At 59.8% G+C, this 24,821-nt stretch overlaps 3 protein-coding genes across 9 annotated transcripts in view; 2 read left to right on the top strand and 1 right to left on the bottom strand.

The window, feature by feature from the left end:
* Positions 1-4,777, top strand: part of KLHDC4 (kelch domain containing 4) — a 65,905-nt gene extending 61,128 nt beyond the window's left edge. For 2 of the 7 annotated variants that reach the window (XM_023228875.3, XM_023228878.3), the window contains 2 exons: positions 187-309; positions 4,280-4,777. In XM_023228875.3, the coding sequence (XP_023084643.2) occupies positions 187-309; positions 4,280-4,377 (221 nt within the window). In that variant the 3' untranslated portion in view covers positions 4,378-4,777. Of the gene's footprint in view, positions 1-186; positions 310-544; positions 859-1,062 lie in introns of those variants that run through there. The other 5 variants (XM_023228880.3, XM_023228882.3, XR_002735084.3 and 2 more) reach the window with 4 other exon arrangements.
* On the top strand, positions 4,389-11,253 carry LOC111553850. The gene is given in 12 exon segments (XM_023228946.3): positions 4,389-4,493; positions 5,125-5,218; positions 5,221-5,462; positions 5,464-5,567; positions 5,569-5,633; positions 5,636-5,716; positions 5,719-5,814; positions 5,817-8,258; positions 8,348-8,404; positions 8,661-8,772; positions 10,313-10,427; positions 10,560-11,253. Coding segments are annotated over 8 exon segments (903 nt in total). The 3' UTR covers positions 5,933-8,258; positions 8,348-8,404; positions 8,661-8,772; positions 10,313-10,427; positions 10,560-11,253.
* JPH3 (junctophilin 3) overlaps positions 9,100-24,821 on the bottom strand; it is a 109,405-nt gene continuing 93,683 nt past the window's right edge. The window contains exons 3-5 of the mRNA XM_023228871.3: positions 22,207-22,331; positions 16,186-17,066; positions 9,100-10,645 (exon numbers count right to left, since the gene is read on the bottom strand). Of these exons, the coding sequence (XP_023084639.1) occupies positions 10,565-10,645; positions 16,186-17,066; positions 22,207-22,331 (1,087 nt within the window). The 3' untranslated portion in view covers positions 9,100-10,564. The remainder of the gene's footprint in view (positions 10,646-16,185; positions 17,067-22,206; positions 22,332-24,821) is intronic.

The following is a 24,821-nucleotide window of genomic DNA, read 5'->3' as shown; positions in this document are numbered from 1 at the left end:
GGGATTACAGGCGTGAGCCACCGTGCCCGGCCAGGAGTTAGGTTTCACATCATGGTTCTTAAGTAAGAACATGGAATCCCCCCAGTAGGTAGCCACCACCGTCCCGCAGCCTCCCCGCCATCCCGCAGCCTCCCCCGCCTGCCCCAGCTGCGCTGACATCTGTGTGTGTTCATTCTGCTTTTGAAGAAACTCAGGAGTGGCTGGAGGAGACAGACTCGGAAGAGGACAGTGAGGAGGTTGAAGGTGCTGAGGGTGGAGACGAGGATGAGGATGAAGACAGTGGAGAGGAGCGCGGTGCGGAGGACGGAGGTGAGCGGCTGGAGCTCACGGGCGGTGTGGCTGTTGGTGAAAGGCTTTTCATGTTGATTGGATTTTTATTAGAATTCAGCTTTGTTCTGTAGATGCCTTGAGGCAAGTTTAAATTCTTAAAAACGCTGGTGTGTGGAGTAATTTCGGCAGCTTGCTGATGAGTGCAGCTTGCCTGTGGGCTCTTGGATGAGATCTTCCCTGAAAACCCGGTGTTCCCTCTGCCCTCCCTGCACAGGCCTCCCCCTCGGCTGAGTGTGTTTCTCTCTCTCCTTCCTCCTTGCGTATCAGAAGAGCCCCCTCCAGGGGCACCTGGCAAGTGCTGTGCCCACGTCCGCCCGGGACCCAGCCGTGTTGGGTGAGGCTCTCGGGGCCAGCCTGTGCCCTGACACACAGGAGAGAGCTGAAGGTGGGTGGCCCAGGCCAGGGCGTGAACTTTCTCCCATGATTTAGTCTCTGATGCGGCGCTGGGCCAGAAGTTCAACTGAGTGCAGTGCGGGTGGATTCCCTCAGCAGCCTGTGTGTTGTGTAAAATAAATTGGACTTGAAACATAGACCACCGCGGAGGTTGTCTTCTGTGCGGCCCTAGGCACACCGCAGTCTTCCCGGGGCCTCTGCCCCGTGCCAGGGCTGGCCTAGGGCCAGACTGCCCCACACTGGCGGGTGGAACCTTCGACACGAAGGACCCTCGAGAAGCAGGTCTCTGCGCCCGACACCCCGGAATATGCCGTGCTTTGTGAGCCTTTCCCTCTGCAGAACCAGAAGAGGGCCCTGACTGCCCAGCCATCTTCACCCTCGGGGTCAGCCTTTGACGTCTGGAAACTGAAAAGCAGCCCAGGGCCAGCGCACACCTTCCCCGTTCTCGTTCACGTATGGCCCCGCTGGCCGGCTCCACACAGGGATCTCCTGGTGGGGGTCCCTCGTGTGCAGTGGCCTCACTTCTGGGAGCCCCTATGCCGCCGCATGGTCTCTGGTGAGGCCCTGGTGGTCCCTGTCGGGTTTAGGGTTTAGGATTAGCATTTGCAAAGCGACAGGATGGGAGGCCGGAGGGCGAGGGCTCCCAGCGTTTCCACATGGCTGCCACCAGGTATCTCCGGCCAGCTCCTCCTGGCTCCCGTGCTGCAGCGCCCTTGCCCCCGAAGGCTGTGGTGCGCTAACCCCCACCCAAGGCCTGCTCCAGTCCAAGACTGAAGGCCAGTTCAGATTTGCACAATTGGGGTCAAAAGTTGAGCACTGAAACCACACCCAGTGCAGTTTTGTGGGTATCTTAAATATTTTGAACAGTGGGAATATAGGATCCTTAGCTCTCTGTAATGGGCCGACATAACTGTGGTCCCATTTCTTATCTGGGAGTTGAAAACAGGGTGGTGGGGAGACTCCCCTCCTGGCGGAACCAGTGTTGAGCAGAGAGGACTAGAAGCTGACTTGGCAGCGAGCACCTGTGAGCACCTCCCTGCTCCCTTGGCCGATTCATCCTCATGGCTCCAGGCGGGCCCAGGAGTACCTGGGTCACCGTGGGGCAGTGGCTTCAGAAGCGTCATCTCTGAGGATCACCTCAGGGGCACTTGGCTAGCTCTTCCCCAGCAGGGGCACGTGCTGAGCTCCCTGGTGCAGCCAGGTGTTCAGGAGGCCTCAGCAGGTGGGTGGCACTTGAACTGGCCCCGAGGGCCCTGCCCGCTGCCATGGGTGTGACCTCACTTCAGGCTCCGAGCACTGCCTGTTCCCTGGTGGGGACACCTGTCTGGTGCATCCGGATGTGTGGGTGGCACTGCCGATGGGTGAGGCTGCAGGGGTAGCCCCCCTGGAGGGCTGCAGCTCGTGTGTGCGTTGTGCTGGCCCCCCCCGCCGACCCCCGAGGGCTGCAGCTCGTGTTTGTGGTGTCGGGCTTTGGTGGCCGGTTTGGGCACTTTGTCTCCAGTGCGGGGCAGGCAGGGTTCTTTCCTCACGCTCTCAGCTGAGCTGGTTGGGAGAGGCTCGGGCAGGGCAGAGAAGCCAGCGTGCAGGCAGCAGCGTCCCCGCCCGCACAGGCTCTGCGGCTCTGGCCCTTGTCCTGAAGATGGACCCTGTTGTGTGGCCGGTTCTTTCTTCCCTCCTGCCCTTGGAGGAAGGAATGGAAAGATCTTGTTGGCTTCAATGCAGTTGTCTGTTATCAGAGATTGTCTTTCAGAGGAGCTTGTAACTAATTAGATGAGATTCCAAGGAAAAAGATACTTTTGAATCAACCAAGTTGAAAGAAAGATGACAGCAGCCCTGAGGAAGAAACTTCTTGTACACTTTCTTGTACAGAAAGCATTTTGCTTTTGTTGCTAAAGATTTGATTTGAATGAAAGATGCTGATCAGAACCAATGGGGATCAGACAGACAAGCTCCCAGCATGGAGTGGCTGCCACGGCCGTGATGAAAACAGCAGCGCCCCTTCAGTGTGCAACCGCGGGAGACGCAGAACGCAACACGGGGGGTGGTGGATTCCCGTGCAGAGCTCTGCCTGCCCCATGGGTCTGTGGTCTGCTTTGTCTGCTGGAGCCCAGTTTATTGAACCGCTTGGTGGCCAGACAGCCGCCATAGGGCGTGAGCAGCCGGCATGAAAGCCCAGGGCCTCTGTCTCCCGGGAGCTGCTGGCACAGCGTGGCTGGGACACGCCATACTCGGTGCCACAGTTTCCTCCAGTTCCTCGGTGTGGTGAGCTGCTGGCTGTTAGGAAGGCTTTTCCTCAGCTCCGGCCCTCCCACACGGCCCCCGGACCCCAGACTGCAGGTGGGCGGGCATGTCAGGTGAGGCGCTCTGGCCGACCTGCTTAGCAGCAGGGCCACAGCTGCTCGCAGGGCTTTGTGGGATTTCAAAGATGAATCATCTTGTTCTCCGTTCTCCCCCTGCTGCCCCTGCGCTCCCTGCTCTGTGTGAGGACGGACTGGAAGACGGGCCATGAGCCGTGGCTGTTTTCGTGGTTGGGCGGGAGGTGTTGGGTGGAATGAACATCAAGGGAACTAACTACCCGTTGAGCTTAGAAATCCTTGCCAGGCGGTTAGTTTGTGTTTGTTTTTAGACGAGAGTCGTGTTGACTGCAGTTTGACATCTGATTTTTTTTTAATTGAGTTGGTACAAGCAGGATGTCATTGGCTAGGTGACAGTTACAGAGTCACTGAGGGACAAATGCCAAGATGCCTGTTGGTGAGAGAGACCCTCTCCGGGGCTTTCCAGAGGGGCCTCCTTCCACGTGACGTTCAGGTAAGAGGTGAGACCCCACGCTGGACGTGGCACTCGGCTGTTGCAGTGAGGAGGTGGTGCCGTGTGCTGATGGCTTCCATCAGAGAAGAGTCTGCTTTCTTCCAGAAGGAGCAGGGGATGGTGGTTCCCCAGCCCAAAAGGAAAAGGGGCCGAGCTCTAGCTGTGATCACGACCTCAGCCTGCCTGCCTTTGTGCGTGGGAGGAACTTGCTGGTGACCGCTGCTCTCCCGGGCAGTGTAAGAGTGTTGAGTGGAGGCCCGTGGGCACTGGAGGCCCATCTCGTTTTCATAACCCAGATGGCTCCCAGCACAGGTTGCGGTCACCTCCATTTCTCTTTCACGAGAGAGCTACAGCAATGCCATCTGAGCACACAAGCAGTCCCTGCTGGACGCTGGACGCTGACGCACTGTCAGGGCCAAGGGCCACAGTGCAGGTACCACGGCGACCTGGCTTCCCTGAGTTCAGCTCATGCCTCTCGTTTTCCTTGTCTCAACCTTCAGAGCCCTTCCAAGCCCCCACTGGCTGCAGCCCACCCAGGGACCCACCTGTAGAGGCTGGACTCTGAGGTGTGAGAGGTGCAGGTTTACAAAACTCTGGCTGGGAAGAAAGAGATGGAGTAACCGCTCCCTGAGAAACAGAAACGGGGACATTTAATTACATGAACGCGTGCATTTAAAAACCGCCTGTGCACTCCCGGAGGGCAGAGCCTGCCTCTCTGGTGACTTTTGTGTCCCCCATTCACTTACAGGCTGTGACAAACCTCGTGCCCACACTGCCTGCACTGCCGGGAGACTCAGGGCTGGGGGAGTCATGCCCCGGCCACCACTGGCGAGCCAGCGAGACTGAAGACCCCGCGCATGCTGACCCGGGGACGCCGCGGAACTCACTCGAGATTCCTGCTCACAGCACGTTTCCTGCTCGGAAGCCAGGAGAGCCTCCACCTGCCACCCAGCTCTGTCCACGTGTCCATCACACAGCTCTGCAGCAGAAGGAACTTCAGTAAAGACACTGGTTTGTAATGAGACGAGACAAGCGTTCCAGTGTCACACGACATTGTTTATTACTAAAAGGAGAAGAATTTCTCTTTAATCTTGACAGTGTTCCTTGCTTTCTTAACAGTAGGATTTAAACTGTTACGTTCATTTAGGAAAAGAATTTGATTTTCATTTTGTAAGTAACCAAGCTATCTTTCCAGCTTAAAAACAAAGAAAAAAGGCTCAGGGTAACTTTTTAAACCACTTCGTCAGTAAGAGAAGTTCTGTTTTTGTCACTGCATGGAATGATTGTACACAGTGTTAGCAGACAGTTCACATGCGCTGGCCCGACTTGGAAGGAAACGCAGGTTAACTCCGTTTTCTGTCCGAGTTCACAGAGGTGTTGGCAGCAGGCTCAGTTGCTTCCGCAGCTGGAACGAGGGTACCTCTCCCGCGTGGCTCCCCTGAGCCGAGAGGCCCCTGAGAGTTTTTTCTCCACTGGGCTCTGGGGACGGGGTTTCTGTGGAAATGGCAGGTGGTGCGCATGAGCAGAGTCCTGCTAGAGAGGTCAGCTCAGCGTCCAGGAGGGGATGCCATCGGCAGAGTGCCTGCGCCCTAGGAGGCCACGGACGTGCCTGGGAAGGTGCTGCCCGAGAAGTCTGCTCTGATGTGGCCGCACTTGGCCATGCGGGCTCCCCAGAGGCCCATGCGAGAAAGCGGGGGTTCCCAGGCTGTGGGCGCAGGACGGGCCAGGCACCACCCTGCAGGGCCCACCCCCCGCCCCCGCACCCTCGCACCCATCCTCCTCTCAGCCTGACCCCAGGGCCTGGGAGTCCCCGGCAGACCGGCCCTCTGTGCCTAGCAGTGGCCGCCCTTGATGGACTGTGCGCCTGGCAGAGCCGCTGTGGAGGAGGAGTTGGTTGTCGTGGTCGGGGGAGGCAGCCCTTGGGCTGGGTGCTGTTGGTGGTCAAGGTTGAACCCATATCCGGTGGAATCTCCTGGTCTGTTCCCCACACAATCGTGCGGGAAGCTCTGGGACCCAAAGGCTGTTCTGATCTTGGGTCACAAGTTCTCACAGCAGCCTGGGGTCACCAGGGACTAGACCCAGCATTAGGCTTTTTAGGGAGCTGCTGGCTGCTGGGCTGAGCTTCATGGCAGGCCCAGGAAGATGACCAAGGAAGGCAGAGCAGAGCCCCGTCAGCCACTCCTTGGGCTGGAAGAGGCTTGCTTCCTCGGTATGGATGGCATCTGTTAACAAGCAGTGGTGGTTTGGCCGGAGGCCTCTGTGGGGCACAGACATGGCGTGAAGGATGGCAGACGGGTGGCATTGGCCTGAGCAGGCGGCGCAGGCGCGCGAGAAGGGTGTGTCTGAGACAGGATGTTTATCCCGAAGGCCAGGAGTGGACGAGGCGGACGAGTGGCTGTGAGGTAGGCGTGTGAGGTTGGCGTGTGAGGTTGTTGCCTGGTCCGCTCCACCACCCCGGAAACCCAGCGGCCTGGGCCTAGGACCCAGGCACACATGGAGTGAGCTCATGCCCAGGCTGTGACCTGTCCCCGTCACGGGGCCGCTTGCTTCTCCCAGGCTTGGGAACAAGCTGGCACAGAACGTTGTGGCTGCATTCACAGCCATTCACCGCTCAGGCACTTCTACTGGGGGGTTCATGAAGAAACAGACTTAAGAAGCGTTTATTTGTTCCTAATGGGTGGGCCGAAGTTTGGGAGGAGCATTCAGCTTTCCAGAGCACGGCCTCGCCTGTCCTGAGCGCCCTGTGACCCTGTTGCTAGCTGCGGGTGCTGAGGTCCTCTGCTCTGGGGGCGCTGACTGCCCCTCTGCAGCCAGCTGGTCCCCGCCTCTTCTCATCGGGAGGCGCTGGCCTGCAGGGCCTTCGTGGTTTGCCAGAGACCCTTGTTCTGTCCCTTTCCAGCACCCACCCCCAGCCCGCTGTGCGTTCCGTAGTTCATTTTCCAGGCAGGGGACGCGTAGTGAAAATACAGCCTGGCTTTTCTTCTTTTCAACGATGGCAGCTGCACTTTTCCTCGCTCATTTTGAAGGCTGAGCCGGCAACCTCCTTGGCAGTTGGGGACAGTTGCTTCCTCAGGTTCTGTGTACCGCCTGCCTCACCTGACACACAGCCTGGGCGTGAGAGAAGCCAACCAGGTGCCTGAGCTGACTGACTCCCTCCTCCCTCCAACCTCCGATCTCTTCCCCCATCCTCCTCCCTCCAATCTCCTCCATCCACCCTCCTCCCTCTGCCTTATCTGGAATCGGAGTCCTGGTCCTGGGCTAGAGGCAGACCCTGGCCCGGGAGAGGTTCTCAAGGCACTGCGGGAGGGCAGCGTCATGATGTCCTGAAGCTTGCTGCGCCCGGTGCTGTCAGCCGGCTGAAGGGAGAAACGGTCACAGCACCCACAGCTATGGAAGGTGACGTCCGAAAATCTGTTAGGCACCTTGATGTCAAGTTTCCAAGACCAAAGGCAAGAATAGTCGGACCAAACTTAGGAAAAGTCAGAGAAACTGAGCATGACCTAGAAGAGGCAGATGGTCCTTTCCCTCCTCTCTTGCCGAGCGTTCTGTCGCACATACGACGTGAAATCCACACTGTCCTGTGAAGACTGAGGGGAGGTCTTGGATGTGCCGTCCGGGGCCACCACAGGCCCCAGGGCCTCTTTACTCCCACGGGTTCCGCTGACGATAAAACTTCCCGGGGAAGGAGTAAAGGACAATCAAAAACCTGAACTGAAAAAGTGTGGAAAACATTTCATTTCCCTCGGGTTCTCCCCACTAGGTCTGCAGTGCCTTGGGGGTGACTGATGGCCCTCAGACTGGGTGGCCGTGTGATTCTGAAAGTGAAAAGGAGCAGGTGTGGGTAGAGCCAGGGGCGTGGTTAGAGCCTGGAGTGTGGACACCCCGTGGACTGCTGGCCCACGGCCTGGCTTGGGGCCTCGCAGGGGAGCGAGTTGAGTGCATGCGGGGAGGGCCCGTCATTCTATGATGTGTGTCTTTTTGCTTGTTTTTGTTTTTGAGACGGACTCGCTCTGTCGCCCAGGCTGGAGTGCAGTGGTGCGATCTCGGCTCACTGCAGCCTCTGCCTCCCGTGTTCAAGCGATTCTCCTGCCTCAGCCTCCCAAGTAGCTGGGACTACAGGCACCTGCTACCACGCCTGGGCAAATTTTTGTATGTGTTTTAGTAGAGATGGGGTTTCACCATGTTGGTTAGGCTGGTCTCGATCTCCTGACCTTGTGATCACCCGCCTCGGCCTCCCAAAGTGCTGGGATTACAGGCGTGAGCCAGTGCGCCCGGCCCTGCCCAGCTTTTCTACATCACCACCGTTGTGTCAGTTAGCTTGGCTCAGGCATTGCACACCTAATCAGTATCTTTGGGAATCCTGTGAGCTAATGGTTCTAGATCCAAAATGATGGATAAAGAGAATGTTTCAAGTTCCTGAAGTTATCCAGGCACATTCTGTGCGCTACTGAACTTCAGAAAGCACTAGTCCATCCAGTGTGCAGAGTTTGGTCAACGGGCCAGCCATGGGCACACACAGGTTCACCAGAGACCCCGGGGCAGAGGGTCTCTTCCAGCTCTTCCAGGACAGGGCTCATCTGTTCCTGGGCCAGGGGTGGATCTGTTTTGCAGGTTCGCAAGGGTGGGGAGATGCCAGCCTGACCTATGGGCTGTCCATGCCCACCCCTCACAGACCATGCTGCCATCCAGAGGGGATGCCCCTTTCTCCTGGCCTCTGGGATGCACAGGTAAAGCAGGGGAGAAGCTGTTGGGGAGGAAAATGGCTCTCACCAGGCTGCTCTTGGGCTAATGAAAACTCACCAAATTCTCCATGCAGCAGCAGCCAGCCCGGGACACGCTGTCCCGCCCCGCCCCGCCCTGCCCGACTGTGGAGGTGAGCCGGTCCCCCGGGCCTGGGTGGAAGGACTGTGCGCCTGTCAGGGAAGGCGGAGGCTCTGGACGGGTGGGCGGCAGTCTTCTCCTTACTCACCCCATGTGGAAACCCATTAAAGATTCGAGTCTCTCAGACCCAGGGCATTTTAGCCTTGGTTGAATCCTGGTTGAATCCTCCTGGAATTCACAGGGAAGTGGCTTTGCCCTCTGCCCTTGCTGCTAGAAGGCAAGGGGCCAGCCTCAGCTTGGTTTTCTAGGTTGTGTTAACGGCAGCAGCGGACGGCCCCTCAGCCTGGATCTGCATAGCTTCGCTCAGGGACGCCTGCCTCCGTGCGTGTCTCATGGTGTGGACGTGTCTCCTGCTCCCAGGTACCACTTTGTGTCATGCAGTTACTGGAATGTACAAAAGCAGCTGTGGTCTTTGCAAAGAGTTGCAGACAATTACAAAACCCATCTCCCAGCATGGGTGATGGTGAGAGCTACAAAGAGCAGGAGTCTTTATTTGGTTCACTTCCGGTCTGCAGCAACCACTTAATACTAAAAAACGGAAAAGATGGACAGAAAGATGTCACATCCCTTTAGAAAGCGACATCAGAAACGTATGTGCCTTTCAGTCCTCCCTCCCTGCGCCGCCCCCAGACCAGGCTGCGAGAAGGAACCGGGAGTGAACATACAACGGAAAACAATAAAACTGAATTTAACTGGAACATGCTCTAATCTTCAGTTTATTTCTGGTTAAAAATATAGCAATCCAGTGCAGTGTAGTAAAGAAGTCTGCTCGAAAGGTAGCAGAGAAACAGCTAAACATAAGCAAAGCAAGGCAGAGTCCATAAGACAGGCTGGCCCCAAGGCGACCGGATGGGGGCTCCCTGCAGTGCCTCCCCGGGCACAGGGGTCCTGCGTATGGCCGTGCCCGGACCCCTCAGGCACGTCCATGCACACGAGGGCCAGGGGCACTCGGACATCCTGGCAAACCTTGTTCTTCTGTTTGGGTGATGGTGTGACCATGGTGAAGGCAGAAACATAAGGAACCTGTTTTTGTTGGACTGAAACAAGTTACATTGTACATTTTGAGGGGTTGGATATGCTACAATTTCTCAGGAAGTTTCAAGCCACTGGGTTTGAACCGCATTCCTGTCTTGGGACCAGGCCCACTCTGGTGTAGCACTGAGGCATCTGGAAGGAATATGCATATCTGTTAGGGGAAGTTGAGGCAGGCACAGTACAAAGATGTGAACACCCGTGGTGGTCAGTAACCATGGGAGAAGGCATCCTTTGGGGCCTTACTCCTGGGGACACGGAAGCCCATGTGTCCACCCTGCACGCCAGTGCACACACCCAGAGCCCCGGCGCGAGGCCGACTCCACGGCACGCCCCTCGGCTTCCGTGCTCAGCTGAGCCCAGGCAGGTTGGAGTGGGCCCCGGCTTCCGTGGGGTCTGGTGGGGGAAACGGCCAAATGGGGCCCACGGTGAGTGGGCAGCAGAAGAAAAGGGCTTTGCTTTAAAACTCGGTGTGGGGAGTCGGCTTCTCACAGAAGGCCGGGGGCAGTGCCGAGAAGAGGGAAGGACCTGCATCCGTCTCACAGGGAGGAGGTGGCCGACCCCTCCCCCTCCCTCAGGTGTGCAGCACAGATCTCTCACAGAAAAAGGCCGGGCTACTGCCCGCTGGGGTGGGCCACCCTGCCCCACGCCTCCCGCCCATACTTGTCACCCGTCTGTTCTAGACAGAGGAAGCAGCGAATCCACTTCTCCAAGCTTATGTCGACGGGAGCCAGCCCTGCTGCTCAGGGGGCGCGGGGCTGAGGCTCCGCCCCGGGCTGCCCTCCATCCACACCCAGGGAGGGACATGTGACCACGAGGACGACGTCCACTGTTACCACTGATGGGCCGGGATCCCTTATTTCCACAGGAGCCGGAGGGGCTGCGTGCTGGCCTCCTTCTCTCATGCCACACAGCAGAGTGTTATACAAGCAAAGAATTTTGGCTAAAATCCAAAAAACATTACCCAGAAAAAAAGGCAAACTGTGAGTGATACCCAATCATATGGTTCTTCTGAGAGAGGACTTGGGAGTCGCTGGGCTGTCCGAGTTGTGGTCTTTCCCTTCTTGTGGTTTTGCTTTTAATGTCCCCTTTTCCTATTTTTGCTACCGCGACAGTCTCATCAGATGAAAAAGTTAATAAACAGAATGGCGACTCCGATGTTGAGCAGGATCACCATCGCCACCAGGATGGGAGCCGAGCCCTGGAAGACAGCGAGGGGAAAGGTGAGCGACAGCCACGGGGGCTCTGCCTGGGCCAGCACGCCTCCCACCCACGTCTCTTCACCAAACTGGCAGACCCTGGGGGGTGGAGGTGTACAGGAGGATGTCTGAAACGGTTGGACACCAAAGGCCCACCGGAACTGAGCCCCTCCACGTCCGGACTGGGGAGGAAGCCGCTGGCCTGTAAGTCGGAGGCTGCTGGTCTTGGAATTGCCTTGCAGCCCTGAGATCCTGAATACCAGCTCTCCCGGGGTCCCCTTGGAGAGAACCACCCCGGCCTCTAAGTAAACGTCTCAGCGCGTGCTGCGTTTCTCCTGCTCTGTGGAACTGGGACCATTGTGATGAGAACCTCAGAAGCCCCCGCATGGCTGCCGTAGCCAGTGTCAGATGCGGCCCAGCACAGAGGGCCCTGGGACTCAGCAGAAGCCTCCCAGTCTGTGAGCACAGCTTCCACTGGAGGGCTGTGTCCGGTTGGTCCAGTTGCAAGCTGCCTTGGACTCGGGTCACAGTCCTGAGTGCTGCTGCCACCACCTCCCTGAAGTGGCTCACGAGTCCTCAGCCTCTGCCAGAGCCCCAAGTGCCAGGCTCCCCCTTCAGCCACACAGCCCGGGCACTTGGACCAAGCTGCCACCTTCCCTATGCTTGGTGGGGCCAGGCAGGACGCGTCTCGCACCAGCGCCTCTTCCTGGGGCGCCCCTCTGCAGTGATTCTCACTGTCCCGCACGCCACTGTCTCAGGCTCACACCAGGCAGGGCTGAGAGGCAGCGTGGCCCCTCTGGGAAGCCCCCCGCCCCTGGGAGGGCGGAGGGGGGGGTGCCCCCCTATAGATACAGTACCTGCTGCACAGGGAACGGGTGCCTCCTGGAAGATGGCCCCAGCCCAGGAATGGCAGGGGATGGATACCCACTCCAGCCTTGCCCAGGGTCTGCTTCCAGAGGACACTTGCCCCGCCCCCCGCCCCTCCCCACACACCGCATCTCACAGCTGCCTGGAAGGAGATGCAGACCCCACTCCGGAAAGGAGCTGCATGGGGACCTGCCCAAGGCAGGAGGCTGCTCAGAGAGCCCGGTCCGCTCAAAATCCTGCGTGCACACACATTCCCAGCAGCAGGAAGCAGCAGTCACGAAGTGGAAGCAAAGCCAGCTGTCTGGTGGCAGAGGAACGCAGCCAGCAAAACGGGCCCTGCAACAGCAGATGCCACAGGGACGGGTGCAGGAGTGAACCCAGGCGCCAGGACCCGGCCAGAGGCAGAAAGACAAGTCTGCGAGCTGGGGGAGGGGACAGCAAGTGCCTGCTTAATGGCCCTGAGGTTTCAGGTGATGGACCTGATCTAGATAGAATAGGAGGTAACGGTTGTACAACTCAGAATACACTCCAATCGCTGACTTGTACCCTGTGGCCAGGTGAAGTGAACAGTACATGCATCTCAGTAGAGCTGAAGCTGCACAAAGAACAGCAGAAATCCCGAATGAAGTCGGTGCTCCAGGGCCACACGGTCAGAGCAGTGCCTGACGCACGGGAGCTGATGGGCTGACAGCAGCCTGCTCTGCTCTCCCCACGCAGGAGGGATAGGGACGAGGGGCCACTTCTCAGGGCCCCAGTGGGGTCACGGCCTTGCCAGAATTCCCTCTGGGGACATCACCCTGTGGTCCCCTTGCCTCGCCTGGATGCCACATCCCACGGGAGAGAAGCAGCCTTCTGCTGGACTGTCTGGCCCAGGGTCAGCTTCATCCTTTCCCAGGCTGTGCCCCCAGGGAAGCAGCATCGTAGCCAACGTTGAAGAGCCTGGTCCCACCACCTAGGCTGGTCTTCCCTGGGCACCCACTTAAGCATGTGCCCCAAAACAGCCATTGCCTGGGGCACTAGGAACCCATCATGCCCCCAGCCCTTGCGGGCCTTCCAGCCCCGTGGCAGAGGCCCTGCCTTGGGAACCTCCTCCTCCTCCAGTCCTGCCCACACCTGCGTGCCCACCTCCCCTCCCTGTGGTCTCCAGGAGCTGCCCCCCATCTGCCCTGGGCAGTACTGCTCATCGTGGCCCCAGCTGTGGCCTGGGCAGGCTCTAGCCACTCCTGCGTCGGCACAGTTTCCTCGGGAGGCCCCTGCCAATAGCCACTCGGCACAGCAGCAGCAACGGGTGGGCGTACTTGCCTCTGCCTGGCCCCAGCTGGTGGTTTTCCATTTGGATTTGGGGACGAGCAGCCCATGAGCCTATCTCATTTCCATTAAACTTGAAACACGTCCAGATGCCATCCTCAGGTCTCTCACAGCCCCGCCAGGCTCTGCACCGCACCTCGCAGGGGCACCTCCTGCTGTGTCCTGGGGATGAGCTCCCAGGGCTGAGCGCCTCTCCTCACCCTGGGGACTGGAGCCCTCATGCCTTAGAGACACTGGCTTGAGAAACTTTTTAAGATGGAGTTTTGCTCTTGCCCAGGCTGGAGCGCAGTGGCGTGATCTCGGCTCACCACGGCCTCCACTTCCTGCCTGGTTCAGGAGATTCTTGTGCCTCAGCCTCCCGAGTAGCTGGGATTACAGGCACATGCCATCGTGTCCGGCTAATTTTTGTATTTTTAAGTGGAGAAGGGGTTTCACCATGTTGGCCAGGCTGGTCTCCAACTCACAACCTCAGGTGATGCACCTGCCTCGGCCTCCCACAGTGCTGGGATTACAGGTGAGCCACCCTGTCTGGCCAAGAAACTTTTTGAAAAGTTTGCTCAACAGACAAGCTGAACCCCAGTCAGCAATGGGCTTTGTACACTGTACCCCTGGGGCGGTAGCTCAGAGAGGAGGGTCCTCAGAGGGTGAAGTCCTGCCCAGGGAGGCACCTGCAGCCACAGCAGCACCAAGCCAACACCCTCCACAACCTCCCAGCCCATCAGGGACCTGAGGCACGGATGGAAGTGGAGGTGTGGACACAGTGAGGGCCTCCACTCAACCGAAGAGAAAGCCAGCTCTCCGAGCGCTCTGCACCAGGGGCGGTGGCCTGAGCCCAGCTTTCCGTGGCATCTTGGCCTTGAGTCTTGGGCGTGTGGCAACTTGGTTGGGCTGGGCCAGGCCAGCCCGCAGCGGGGCAGAGAACAGCCAAGGGCCCAGCCCTGCCCACTGATGCCACCCCTCATGCAAAGCCCCACCATCCCAGCTAGGAGGAAGGGCTGGGTGTCAGTCGGCCTGCAGTGGGGAGCAGGATGGAGTGGGGTAGTGAGTGGCACCTCTTCTGCCACAGTCCTGGCCATGCTCTCGCCGGGAAGCAGATATGCGCGCTGTGGGCGAGGGCATGGCTACCTACAGGAGGGAGGCTCCTGTCTACCCAGCCATCCCCCTACCTTGGACCTCCACCATCAGGTCATATCTGTCATTTCACCCAGAGAGAAACTCAGCCAGGACCACAGAGTTCAGTCACCGGCAACGCTGTAGGGAGAACCTGTGCTTCCGTCCCACGGGACTTTGCCCTGAATTGCCAGGGCCCTATGCAGGCCAGAATCCCAGGCCCATCTGTAGCCAGTGGTACCCAGGACCTCTGGCCTGTGAGCTCTGCAGCACGTGGCTGTTGGTGGGCTGGGAAGGGAGGGGGATGGCCAGAAGACAGCCCCCCAGACCCTGCTGGTGGCCCAGGGGAGACACTGCAGAGAGATGCACCCCCGTGAGGGGTGACACTGAAGGCACCCAGCCCAGCTTGGCACCCAACTCCCCTGACACCTGTCCCCTGACATGGATGCTGGCTGGCACAGGCCCCTCCTGCTTCCCACGGATGGGACCTGGAACAGTGCTTAGGAGTGACCACGCCCCTCTGCCCCATCTCCCCTCACAGACCCGGCAGAAAACACAGCTCCGAAGGTGTGGGGAGGAAGACGGGGAGGGAAACCTGGTTTGCACCAGCACCAGGTACCTCGGCAGCCACCTCCAAGGAGCTCAGCTGGCTTCCTCCAGGGCCGATGGGACGTGATGCTGCGGCTGACAGGACCTCCCAGACCAGCCCCAGCCGGAGACCGGGCAGGACCAGGGCAGCATGTAGCACCCTGGGTGCCCCACAGCGAACTCACCCCCAACGCCAGCTTGGCACTTGTCCCCAGCTTGGGCACTGACCCCAGGGGAGGTTCATTTAAAAGCACCCAAAAGTGCCAGTGGATTAAGCAGGCTAAAAAGAGAACCCGTCCCTACACCTCCCACCCTGCCCACTGCTTGGCTGTTACTAAAATAACCGCGCGCGCACAGCCACGCACACGTCTCCGGCTGCGATGGGGAAAATCAGGTTGTAAGTGTGAGCTGGTATTTTGGTCCCAGCAGGAGCACAGGGGCTGTTCTCTGTGGGCATTTGGGGAAGGGGGAGGCCTTTTAGGAACCCGACAGCAGGACAGACAGACGTCTGCAGTGGTACCAAGGAGAGGCAGAAACAGACGTTGCTGCCTGGCAGGATGTGCCCCTTCAAAGGGGTGTCACGTGGTGACTCCTCTGGGGGTGGGGCTGGCAGAAGAAAACCACAGCTCCCCTAGGTCACGGACAGGGACAGGGACAGACACTGACACCTGCTGCAGCATCAACAATAAACCTACCGATGGCCCCCCTGCCCGCCCCACGTGCCCTGAGCACCCCACGCAGACAACCCCCTGCATCCTCACACCCAAGGGGCAGACGGGCTTGCAGCACTTCTTTTCAGCACCCAGCACTGCCTGGGCAGCCATGAGCGAGCAGAGCCCTGCTGGGGTGAGGGCCTGGCCGTGCACAGATCCCACGTAGCCACCATCCCACAGCCCTTCATTCCCTATGGGAGCAGGGTGGGATTCGCACGGGGAGGGTCCCTTCAAGGGGGGCCAGCCCTGTGTGAGGCACCAAGGCCCCCAGCCTCACACACTGAGCTTAGCCCAGGACCCCCAGCCTTGCACCGAACCTATCCCAGGGGACACTGTTCTTCCCTCCAAGCCACCTGTCCTGGAGAAGTGAATCTGGGGTTGGGGGCAAGGGGTGTTGGGTGAGGCTCAGGGGGGCCTCATGGGAGCTGGCCCCAACCTCAACACCCCCATGGGTGAGAGAAACCTGGACTGGCAGACCCCCCCACCCTGGGGTGTCCGACCTGACTCCCAGCCCCAGGCCAGCCCCGCCCCCAGCTATTTCAAGGTCTCTGGGTTCCTGTCCAGGACACAGGACACTCAAGTGGTCATCTCACGGTCCAAGGCCGCTGACCAGGGCACAGACTCTGCTGAGCAGCTGGGGTTGAGCAAGCTGCGGGACTGCAGGCTCCCATGCTGCCGAGAGGTCAGGAGGTTCCTGTGCTTTCTGGACAGCCTGGGGGCAGCCCTCTCCCGGAAAACGGTGTGACACCTGCCCCCACCTGGCTTCCTAGGGGATGGTCCCAGCTTCCCAGATAAGCTCCCAGTGACCTCAGGGCTGCCGCTCCCAGCTGTACCCCAGCCCTACTCCACCCCGCAGAGGGACAGGGGAGCAGACCTAGCTGGAAACCCAGGAACCCAGGTCAGCGGAGAGGCAGGTGTCGCCTCCGCTGGCCTCAGCCCGGTGGCCGCCCACTCACCGTACTGGACTTGAGCTCATCCCCATTCTCGTCGTCGGACTCTAGAGCGACCGGCAAGGACTTCTGGGGCGGGGAGAAGGTCAAGTCCCAGCGCAGCAGCCGGGGCTCGGCCCCGCCCAGCCGCAGGCTCGCCAGTTTCTGCACCGCGGGCTCCGCGGAGGAGGCCGGCCTGAAGTTCTCCTTGTTCTGGGCCTTGGACCGCAGTCTCTGCACCGCGAAGCCCCGGTCCTCGGGGCGGTGGTCGTCCCCCGAGCCCCGGCAGGCGCCGCCCTTGCCGTAGCGTCTTTTCTGGGGGTGCGTCTCCATCCTCAGCAGGGGCTTCATCTCCATCCGGTAGTTGCTCAGCTTCTCCTCCTGCAGCTCCAGCAGCCGGGCGCCCCCGGGGCTGTGGTTGCTGACCCGGTGGTGGGAAGTCCACGTGAACACCGGGGGCGACTCCGTCCGCCGCTCCCGCGGCTTGGGGTTCCCGGGCTGCTTGCGGCCCGAACCCCGGGAGCGGAGGTCATCCACGGGCAGGCCGCCGCGCAGGGCACCGGTGCGGACGCCCCTGGAGCCCCCGGCCTGCTCCTCGCCCCAGCCGCTGCGGGCGCAGTCCCCGGCCCGGCCCTCCAGGAGCATCTGGATGTCGCCGCCGCGCTCCTCGTCCACTGACACCTGCCGCGAGAAGTGGGCGATCTTGTTCCTGGCGGCGGGCGCGGGCGGCGGGGTGGCCGCGGGGCTGGCGGGGAAGCTCTGCAGGGGGCTGTCGTCGGGGGTCAGGTCGGAGGGGGTGGTGCCCTTGCGGTACAGCTCGGGGCTCTCCTGCTGCAGGGGCGTCCCGGTGGACAGCACCTCGATGTCATCACAGGAGGTCTGACGCTTCGGCCTCTGGTACTCCAGCCCTGTGGGGAAACAAGACGACACCGGGGGTGTCACCCCGCAGGCTCTGCAGCAAGGCCGCGGTCCCGGGGCCAGGGCACCAGGCGGACACCCTGGGCAGCAGAGGCGCTTCCCACTCACCCAAAGGCTGCAGGCAGGGGAAGGGAACTGGGGATCATGGCTCCAAAGCCCTCTGGGGGACCCCTGTGGTCCCCACCCCACAGACACTCGGAGGGAGACTGGCTGGGCTCAGGCACCACAGGAGGGGCGGACAGTAGCTCCCAGGCCACAAGGGAGACCCAAGGCTCAGAACGCGCGTGAGGACGCTGGGGTGTGGACCCAGGTCCCACCGACCCTGACTCGCCTGTCCTGAGGGTGAGAGGAAGCCCCTCACCCTGGCTGACCACCTGCCTGGGGAGGCCGAGCTGTCACAGAAAGGCTGCTGACACCCATACCGCCTGGGACTGTGTCTCAGAGTGCTGGGACAGTCTTGCTGAGAAACAGCCAATGCCAGGGCCAGCATGAGAGCCCAGGAGCCGGCTTCCCTCCCCACCTTTAGAGGCTGATGGGGCTTCGAGTCCTAGGGCGGGGCTCCTCTTCCCCTGCAGGGAGTCAGGAAGCCCCTGGTCTCCAAAGACCTGCAGAGGCAGGGGGCTCCTGGGAAGGGGAGGTCCCAGCAGGACCCAGGAGCCAACTCTGCAGCCAGCAGTGCCCCTGTTGTCTGCCGGTGGCAGCGCCAAACCCATGCCTGGATAGGGAGGGGCAGCATCGTAGGACTAGCCCCAAGACTTCTCCTACGGAGAAGAAGTCTTGGTTCCAAGAACCAAGAACCAAGAACGTGACTCAGATCTCATTTCCTGCCAACCCAGGGACACGGGAGCCGTGCCCGACTTTATTCCATTAGGAGAAAGCCAAGAATATGGCGCTTCTTACCCTCCAGGAAACACACTTACATGTTCTTCTCAAGTAGGGTCCTAGGCTCAGCGCAGAACCGTGGGACCCCCGACATCCCTATCCCGCCCGAGCCGAAATGGCGCAGAGCTTTGTGGCAGTTTGGGGTGCCTTCCCTCTGGGGACGGAGGTCTCAGAGCTCCACCTGGAGCTGCCACCTCATGAGACCAGCTCAGACACCAAGAGCTACTCCCCATCTTAGAGTCGGATGCTCAGATATCCTCCTGGCCTGTACCCCGAGTCTGACCTTTGGGCAGGAGACGGTCTGGGAGACACAGCTACCCTCGGCGTGGCCAGAAACCCTCGGTGTGGCACCAGGTAGTCCCTCCATTTGTCAAGAGATATTAGCAAGCAGATTCGGGGCACGCTGTGTCAACACGAGGCTGGGCTGCGGCGTCCTCCTCCTTGGTGGCCTAAGATGCAATGCTGAGCAAAGCAAGACTATGGCCCTGGCCTGGGTCTTGGGGTGCAGCTGTGTGACTCTGGGTGGGTGGCCAGCCCTCTCAAATCTGAGTCCACGTCACACGGGGGTGTAGACGGGCCATTCTAAGGTCTCACTCAATGACTGTTCCTCTGTGGTCACTCCCCAGAAGCAGGGCTGGCCTGGTTGGGTGTCCTGCCAACAGAGCAGGGAATGGGCCAGAGAGGGTCCGTGTGGAACTGGGGGACCCTCAGGCCCTCCCACCACCTCTGTCTCCCTAGGAGGGTCCCATGTGGAGAGCAGCCCTGGCCCCGTCAGAGGCCCCCGATCAAGGCCACGGATCACCCACATTGCACCTCCTCCTTGGCCGGGATGGGACTTCTGAGGGGCCCGCATTCCTGTGCCTTAGACACTATGGACCTAGCAGGCCGGGATCAAGGCCCCCCCGCATGGCGCCCCAGTCTTTCACACAAGGCTGTCCACCCACTGCAGCCGAGATCAGGCCTGGCTGACCCAGCAGACCCCACCCTAGAGGGGGCCTCGACTCCCAGCAGGAGGGCACCCTCAGTTAAAATGAGCTCCTGAGCAGGTAACGTTCCTAGAAGCATCGTGGTGGAGACGCAGGGTGGGTCCTCGTGAAGCCCCTGCAGCACCGTTCCTGTGCCTTCGAGCCACTTGCATCCTGAGCCTCCCGACGCTCAGTCCTCCTGCCTCTGGGGCGGGGGCGGGTGTCACCAGGAGTGGCCTGGGCACTGGACACCATGTGGCCAGGCTCCTTCGTGGTCCTGCCTTCAGCCGGCCTCGGGCAGAACCCTGACCGTCAGAGCTCTCAGGCTGGGAGGCTGCCAGGGCCCTCCCAGGTAGGGAGCAAGAGGCTGGAGCCAGCCGCTCTCTGCAGCTGAAGTTCTTGTTTTAAATCTCGATTCCACCACCAGCGCTCTGGCAAGACTGTTCCCCTCTTGGAGGCTCCGTTCTGTCTTCTGTTGTTGGTGACCTCAGCTCCTGGCTGTGAGGACAATTGAGGAAGGACCTGGACAGCTTCCCCTGGCCCCACCGCTCCCCAGCAGCCAAGAAGGCTCCAGGGTGCCTGGTCTGGGAACACTGATCCTGAATGCATCCGAGGTGGAAACAGGAAATGCTTGGATCAAATCTCACACCAGTCCCAGCACTTGTAAAACCCACACGGTCCAAACGTTCCCTCCAGGGAAGATGCTGCTCAGAGAAGGCCCCGGGGGCGTCACCCAAGGAAGCCGCAAATCAGACCAGGGTGCAGCAGCTGGAGGTGAGGCCAACTCAGCCAGACCCTCGAGGACTGGACTCCTGCCAGCGAGGCAGCAGCGGCCCCTGCGGGGCCCATGCCTGTATCATGAAGACAAGAACTGTCTGAGGAGGCAGCTCCGGGATTTAAAAGGTCTGTCCAAGGCCCCTCCCGCAGGGACCTGAGCCCTCCAGGAAGCATCTCTGACTAAAATGTCTTGTTTTCTTATTTTTATTTTTGAGATGGAGTCTGGCTCTGTCGCCCAGGCTGGAGTGCAGTGGCCGGATCTCGGCTCACTGTAAGCTCCGCCTCCCAGGTTCACGCCATTCTCCTGTCTCAGCCTCCTGAGTAGCTGCGACGACAGGCGCCACCACCGCGCCCGGCTAGTTTTTTGTATTTTTAGTAGAGACGGGGTTTCACGGTGTTAGCCAGGATGGTCTCGATCTCCTGACCTTGTGATCCGCTCTCCTGGGCCTCCCGAAGTGCTGGGATTACAGACGTGAGCCACCATGCCTGGCCAACTAGAAAGTCTTAACTGGAATTCTCAGGACGGGGGAGCTGCACCCGTTTCTTGGGACTGGAGCAGTAAAGTGCCACTTGGGGGTGGGAGTGGAAACACCCGAAAGGCATCCTCGCACTTCTGGAGGCCGGAAGCCGTGATCCAGGTGTCGGGAGTGCTGCTTCCTTCCAGGGTCTCCGATGAAGAGTCTGCTCCAGCCGCCCTCCAGCTGCCGTGGCTCCGGCGATCTCTGACCTCACTCCATCCACCCCGTCTCCTCCTCTTCTGTCTCTTCTAAGGACACTGCCGTGGATCTAGAGCTCACCCCAATCCAGGCTGATCTCATCTCAAAGTCTGTTCCATAACGACACCTGCACAGACCCTCTTCCCAAATAAGTCACGTTGGGAGCATCCGGTGGATGCATCTCTGGGGGATTCGGCACAGGATGGCGGCTTCAGCATTCCCTGTCCGGTCCCCTTGCCACACACAGAACGGAGGCTCTGAGAGGAAGCAAAACCGGCTATGGAATGTGGAATGTGAGCTGCGGACAGGGCTGGAGCCGGGGCAACCACGGGCCAGGTTGGTACGAGGAATCCCATCCTGTCCTACGTGCATTCTGCGGGGAGTGGCCCAGCCAGGGTTCCAGCAGGTGCCCCCGACGGCCCTGGCTTCCTCTCCGGCATCCCTGTTCCATTCATCCATCCCGCAGCACCACGCCCGCTCCCACAGGCACGTGCACGCTAAACGTGTGCCCCTAAGTGTGTGCCCCACCACCTCCCAGCCCAGGCAGCTGGTCACGGGCGAGGCAAGTAGGGGCACCAGGGAGAAGGAAAGTCAGGGCCTGATAGCAAGACCATGGAGGATGCCACTGACCACAGGGCACTTGGCCTGCGGCCCTCCCACTTGGACACTTTGGGGTCCGCGTGTCTGGAGGGGCCAGGAGAGTGGAGGGGATGCACTGGAACAGAAGCTGCCCAAGGCAGTGGGGGTGCAGGGGCTCATCCTCCTGACCTCCAGGCTGCAGCTGCAGGCTCTGCAGGGCCCAGCCCAGCCCTTGTCTGGTGAAGGAAAGGCCTTGGAGTGGTGGTGGACGGTCACCTCTACAGATGACGTGGGCTCGCATTCCAGTCAGGTGAGCGCCCAGCCCAGCAGCCCCCAGGCTGGGCTCCTCATCCTGTCCTGGAGGCCAGAGTAGCAGGCGCTGCAAGCAGATGCGAGGCTGTGGTGTCAGGGTGCGGACCTCCAGCGTGCAGAGCCTAATCCGAACGCCTCTCACCGGTCAGAGCTCGGGTTGAGGGGGCATGATCTTAACCCCATTCTCTGGGGCCTCCTGGTGCAAAGGAAGCTTCCAGGTGAGGTAGGCGATGGGAGGCAGCTGGCCACGGCCTCTCCGTCACCCACCCCACGCCTTCCGCACCCCCACCATTGTCATTGGGCCGTATCACCCATGATTCCCCCTTGAAGGGAGGACGAGGTTCCTAAATCAGGCAGCAGCTTCCAGCTCTTTCCGAGGGGCACAGCGGGAGCTGCCATTTGTGACACTGTCCAACCCAGCAGCCACCGTGTGTGTTTAATCATAGGTCAGTTCACATCAAAGGCAGGTCAAGAGCCAGCACCCCAGACACACCCACCTAGTGGCTGCCACACTGGACCCAGCAGACAGGATAGTTCCATCGTGATGAAGAAGGTTCCAGAACAACACTGGGGGAGGGTGGGCAGGCAGACAGTACCGGCTGGGCAGGTGGGCTTTCACCGTCAGGGACAGCCGGCAAGCGACACATGGTGCCACAAGGACGCAGCTGTGGGAACGGGAGAGACCTGCCGAGACACATGACCTGTGTCCGGGGGAGCTGGGCCAGGCTTCGACACAAACAGGCACCTTCCGGGGGAGAGGCGGACACCGGGCAGGGGAGCAGCTGGGGCCAAGCCCATCTGAGCCCGCCAGCCCTGGAGGACGCATCTGCTGCCAGGACTGCCCAGCCATCCACGCACCCCCTCCCCACGACGCCAGTGTCAGGCCGGGCGAGACTTACCGTTTTCCCGGTGCTGGAAGGAAGGGGAGAACTCTTTGGCAGTGATCCTGGCGATCCGCGCCTCCTCCTGGGCTTTCTGAGCCGCTGTGAGGGCTGCCTCGGCCTTTGCCCGAGAGTGGGAGGTCCTGAGGGAGACAGGGAGCAGAGTGAGGGGGGCAGGAGGCACAGCTGACGGGGGTCTGGGTCGAGGTCCTGCGCCAATCCCCCAACAACGGGCTGGGCTAAGACAAGATGCCGGCGCCCTGCGTTTACCCTCAGACCTCTGGATCTTCGTTCGTTCGTTCGTCCGTTCGTTCGTTCATTCATTCATTCAATGAACATGGCTGAGCACCAACCAACCAGGCTCAGCGCACAGGACGTGCTTGAAAACACCCCTGGGTGGAGCCTGGTGGCTCACGCCTGTAATCCTAGCACTTTGGGAGGCCGAGGCAGGAAGACCGCTTGAGCTCAAGCGTTCAAGACCAGCCTGAACAACATGGCAAAACCCCGTCTCTACCAAAAACACAAAATTAGCCAAGCGTGATGGCGCACATCTGTGGTCCCAGCTACTCGGGAGACTGAGGCAGGAGAATTGCTTGAACCCAGGAGGCGGAGGTTACGGTGAGCTGAGATCATGTCACTGCACTTCAGCCTGGGAAACAGAGCGAGTCCCCAGAAAAAAAAAAGGGGGGGGGGGGGGGGGGCGCGGTGGCTCGCTCCTGTAATCCCAGCACTTTGGGAGGCTGAGGCGGGCAGATCACAAGGTCAGAGGTTCAAGATCAGCCTGAGCAATATAGTGAAACTCCGTCTCTACTAAAAATTACAAAAATTAGCAGGGTGTTGTGGCACATGCCTGTAGTCCCAGCTACTCAGGAGTATGAGGAAGGAGAATTGCTTGAATCTGGAAGGCGGAGGCTGTAGTGAGCGGAGATCACGCCACTGCACTCCAGCCTGGGCGACAGAACAAGACTCCATCTCAAAAAAAGAAAAGGAAACAAAGAAAAAAAGAAAATGCTTCTGTTCTAATTATCATCAAACACCAGCACATGGATAGAAAGAGTCCAAGCCCAGAAGACCCACCCCACAGGGTGGACACGGTGCCGGGCCGCTGTGCTGTGTGTGTCTGGGCTTCCTGCCGCTGCCCCGGTGTGGGTCACGGGACCACCTCCCTGCCCAGTAATCCCAGCAACTCTGACTTGGGACCCAGGGCTTGGGCAGGTGGGCAGTTCCCTCACCCAGCCAAAAGATGACGCCGACACCCATGTGTGGCACGAAGGAGCCACCGTACCTGTGGGCGGCCAGGCACGTTGCCCCTCTGGCCTCTCCCTGACCGTGTCTCTGCTGAGTCCTGCAGGGGACCTGCCTGCCCTTCGTAAAACAAGGGACTAGATGGTCGCCCCGAAGGCAGAACGTGGGGTTCTGTGCATTTCAACGGCCTGGAGCTTGCATTTCTTCCTACCTGGTGTGCTGGCTCCAGGGGGGCCTGCCAGTGCCGTGGGCACCACTTCCCTGACATTGGGGAAACTGAGGCACAATGCCCAATCCCCCTCCGAGCAACTCCCTGGGAGGTCTCCTGCTCACGGTTCCTGACTTAGCCTGTTCGGGCTGGAAAAAGCACTGCAGCTTGGGTGGCTCATGAATAGCAGACAGTTGCTTTTCTCCCAGTTCTGGAGGCTGGAAGTACAAGATCAAGCTGCCAGCAGATTTAGTGTCTGCAGAGGACCCACCTTCTGGGTCCTGGACAGCATCTTCCTGCTGGGTCCTCACGTGGTAAAAGGGGCAAAGGGGCTCCCTGAGGCCTCTTTCATCAGGGCACTAATCCCCACTACGAGGCTCCGGCCTCAGCCCCATCACCTCCCAAAGGCCCCACATCCTAGCACCATCGCCCTGGGGGAGAGGATTAATACATGCACCTGGGGGGCGCAAACACCTTCTACGCAGCCTGACCCATCTTTGCCATACACCTGTCACTCCAAGTCCATGGGCTAAACCTGGAATCCACACACTGTTCATGAAAGACAGCTTTCTTTTTTCAAAATTCCACTGTGCTAACTAGGAACAATTTTACTAGAAGAAAATAAACCTATGACATTTACATACAGAGAGTAATATAAACCACAGCCAAGAACATGGGTCCAGAAAATGAAGCAAGCTGCTGAGAATGCCCTATCAGGGCTCCAAGAGCCAGAGAGTGCCCCAAACGCTGGCCCAGAGAGCACACCGCTGTCTGGTGGGGGCTCTGATCCCAGGCCTTTGGGTGGTCTGTACATCCCCTGAAACTGTACTCAAAATTTTCTGCATGATCCCCTGCCAACAAGCAGAAGGTCCACGGCTTTCACCAGATTCCAGGAGGATTTGCGATGCCCCAAAACTAAAGATGTGCAGTCTGAACACAGCTGGCCCTGGACAGAGAAGCTGAGGCTCAGCCATGCTGCAGCACCCAGGACAGCGCACTCCCAGCTCCTGCTCGAGAATCAGCCCAGGACCTGAAGGAAAGCAGGCTCCGAGCACCCCGGAAGCCAAGGAAAGTAGGAAAACATCTCCTGCCCCAGGGACACCTTCCAGAACTATGACTGCATGCACCTGCCCTTCCGGAACCATCACGACCGCATGCACCTGCCCTTCCGGAACCATCA

Source organism: Piliocolobus tephrosceles, chromosome 17 (assembly GCF_002776525.5).
Source record: "Piliocolobus tephrosceles isolate RC106 chromosome 17, ASM277652v3, whole genome shotgun sequence".
Taxonomy (NCBI): domain Eukaryota; kingdom Metazoa; phylum Chordata; class Mammalia; order Primates; family Cercopithecidae; genus Piliocolobus; species Piliocolobus tephrosceles.
Note: the sequence above shows the minus strand (reverse complement) of the source record. Positions and strands in the feature narration are given on the sequence as shown.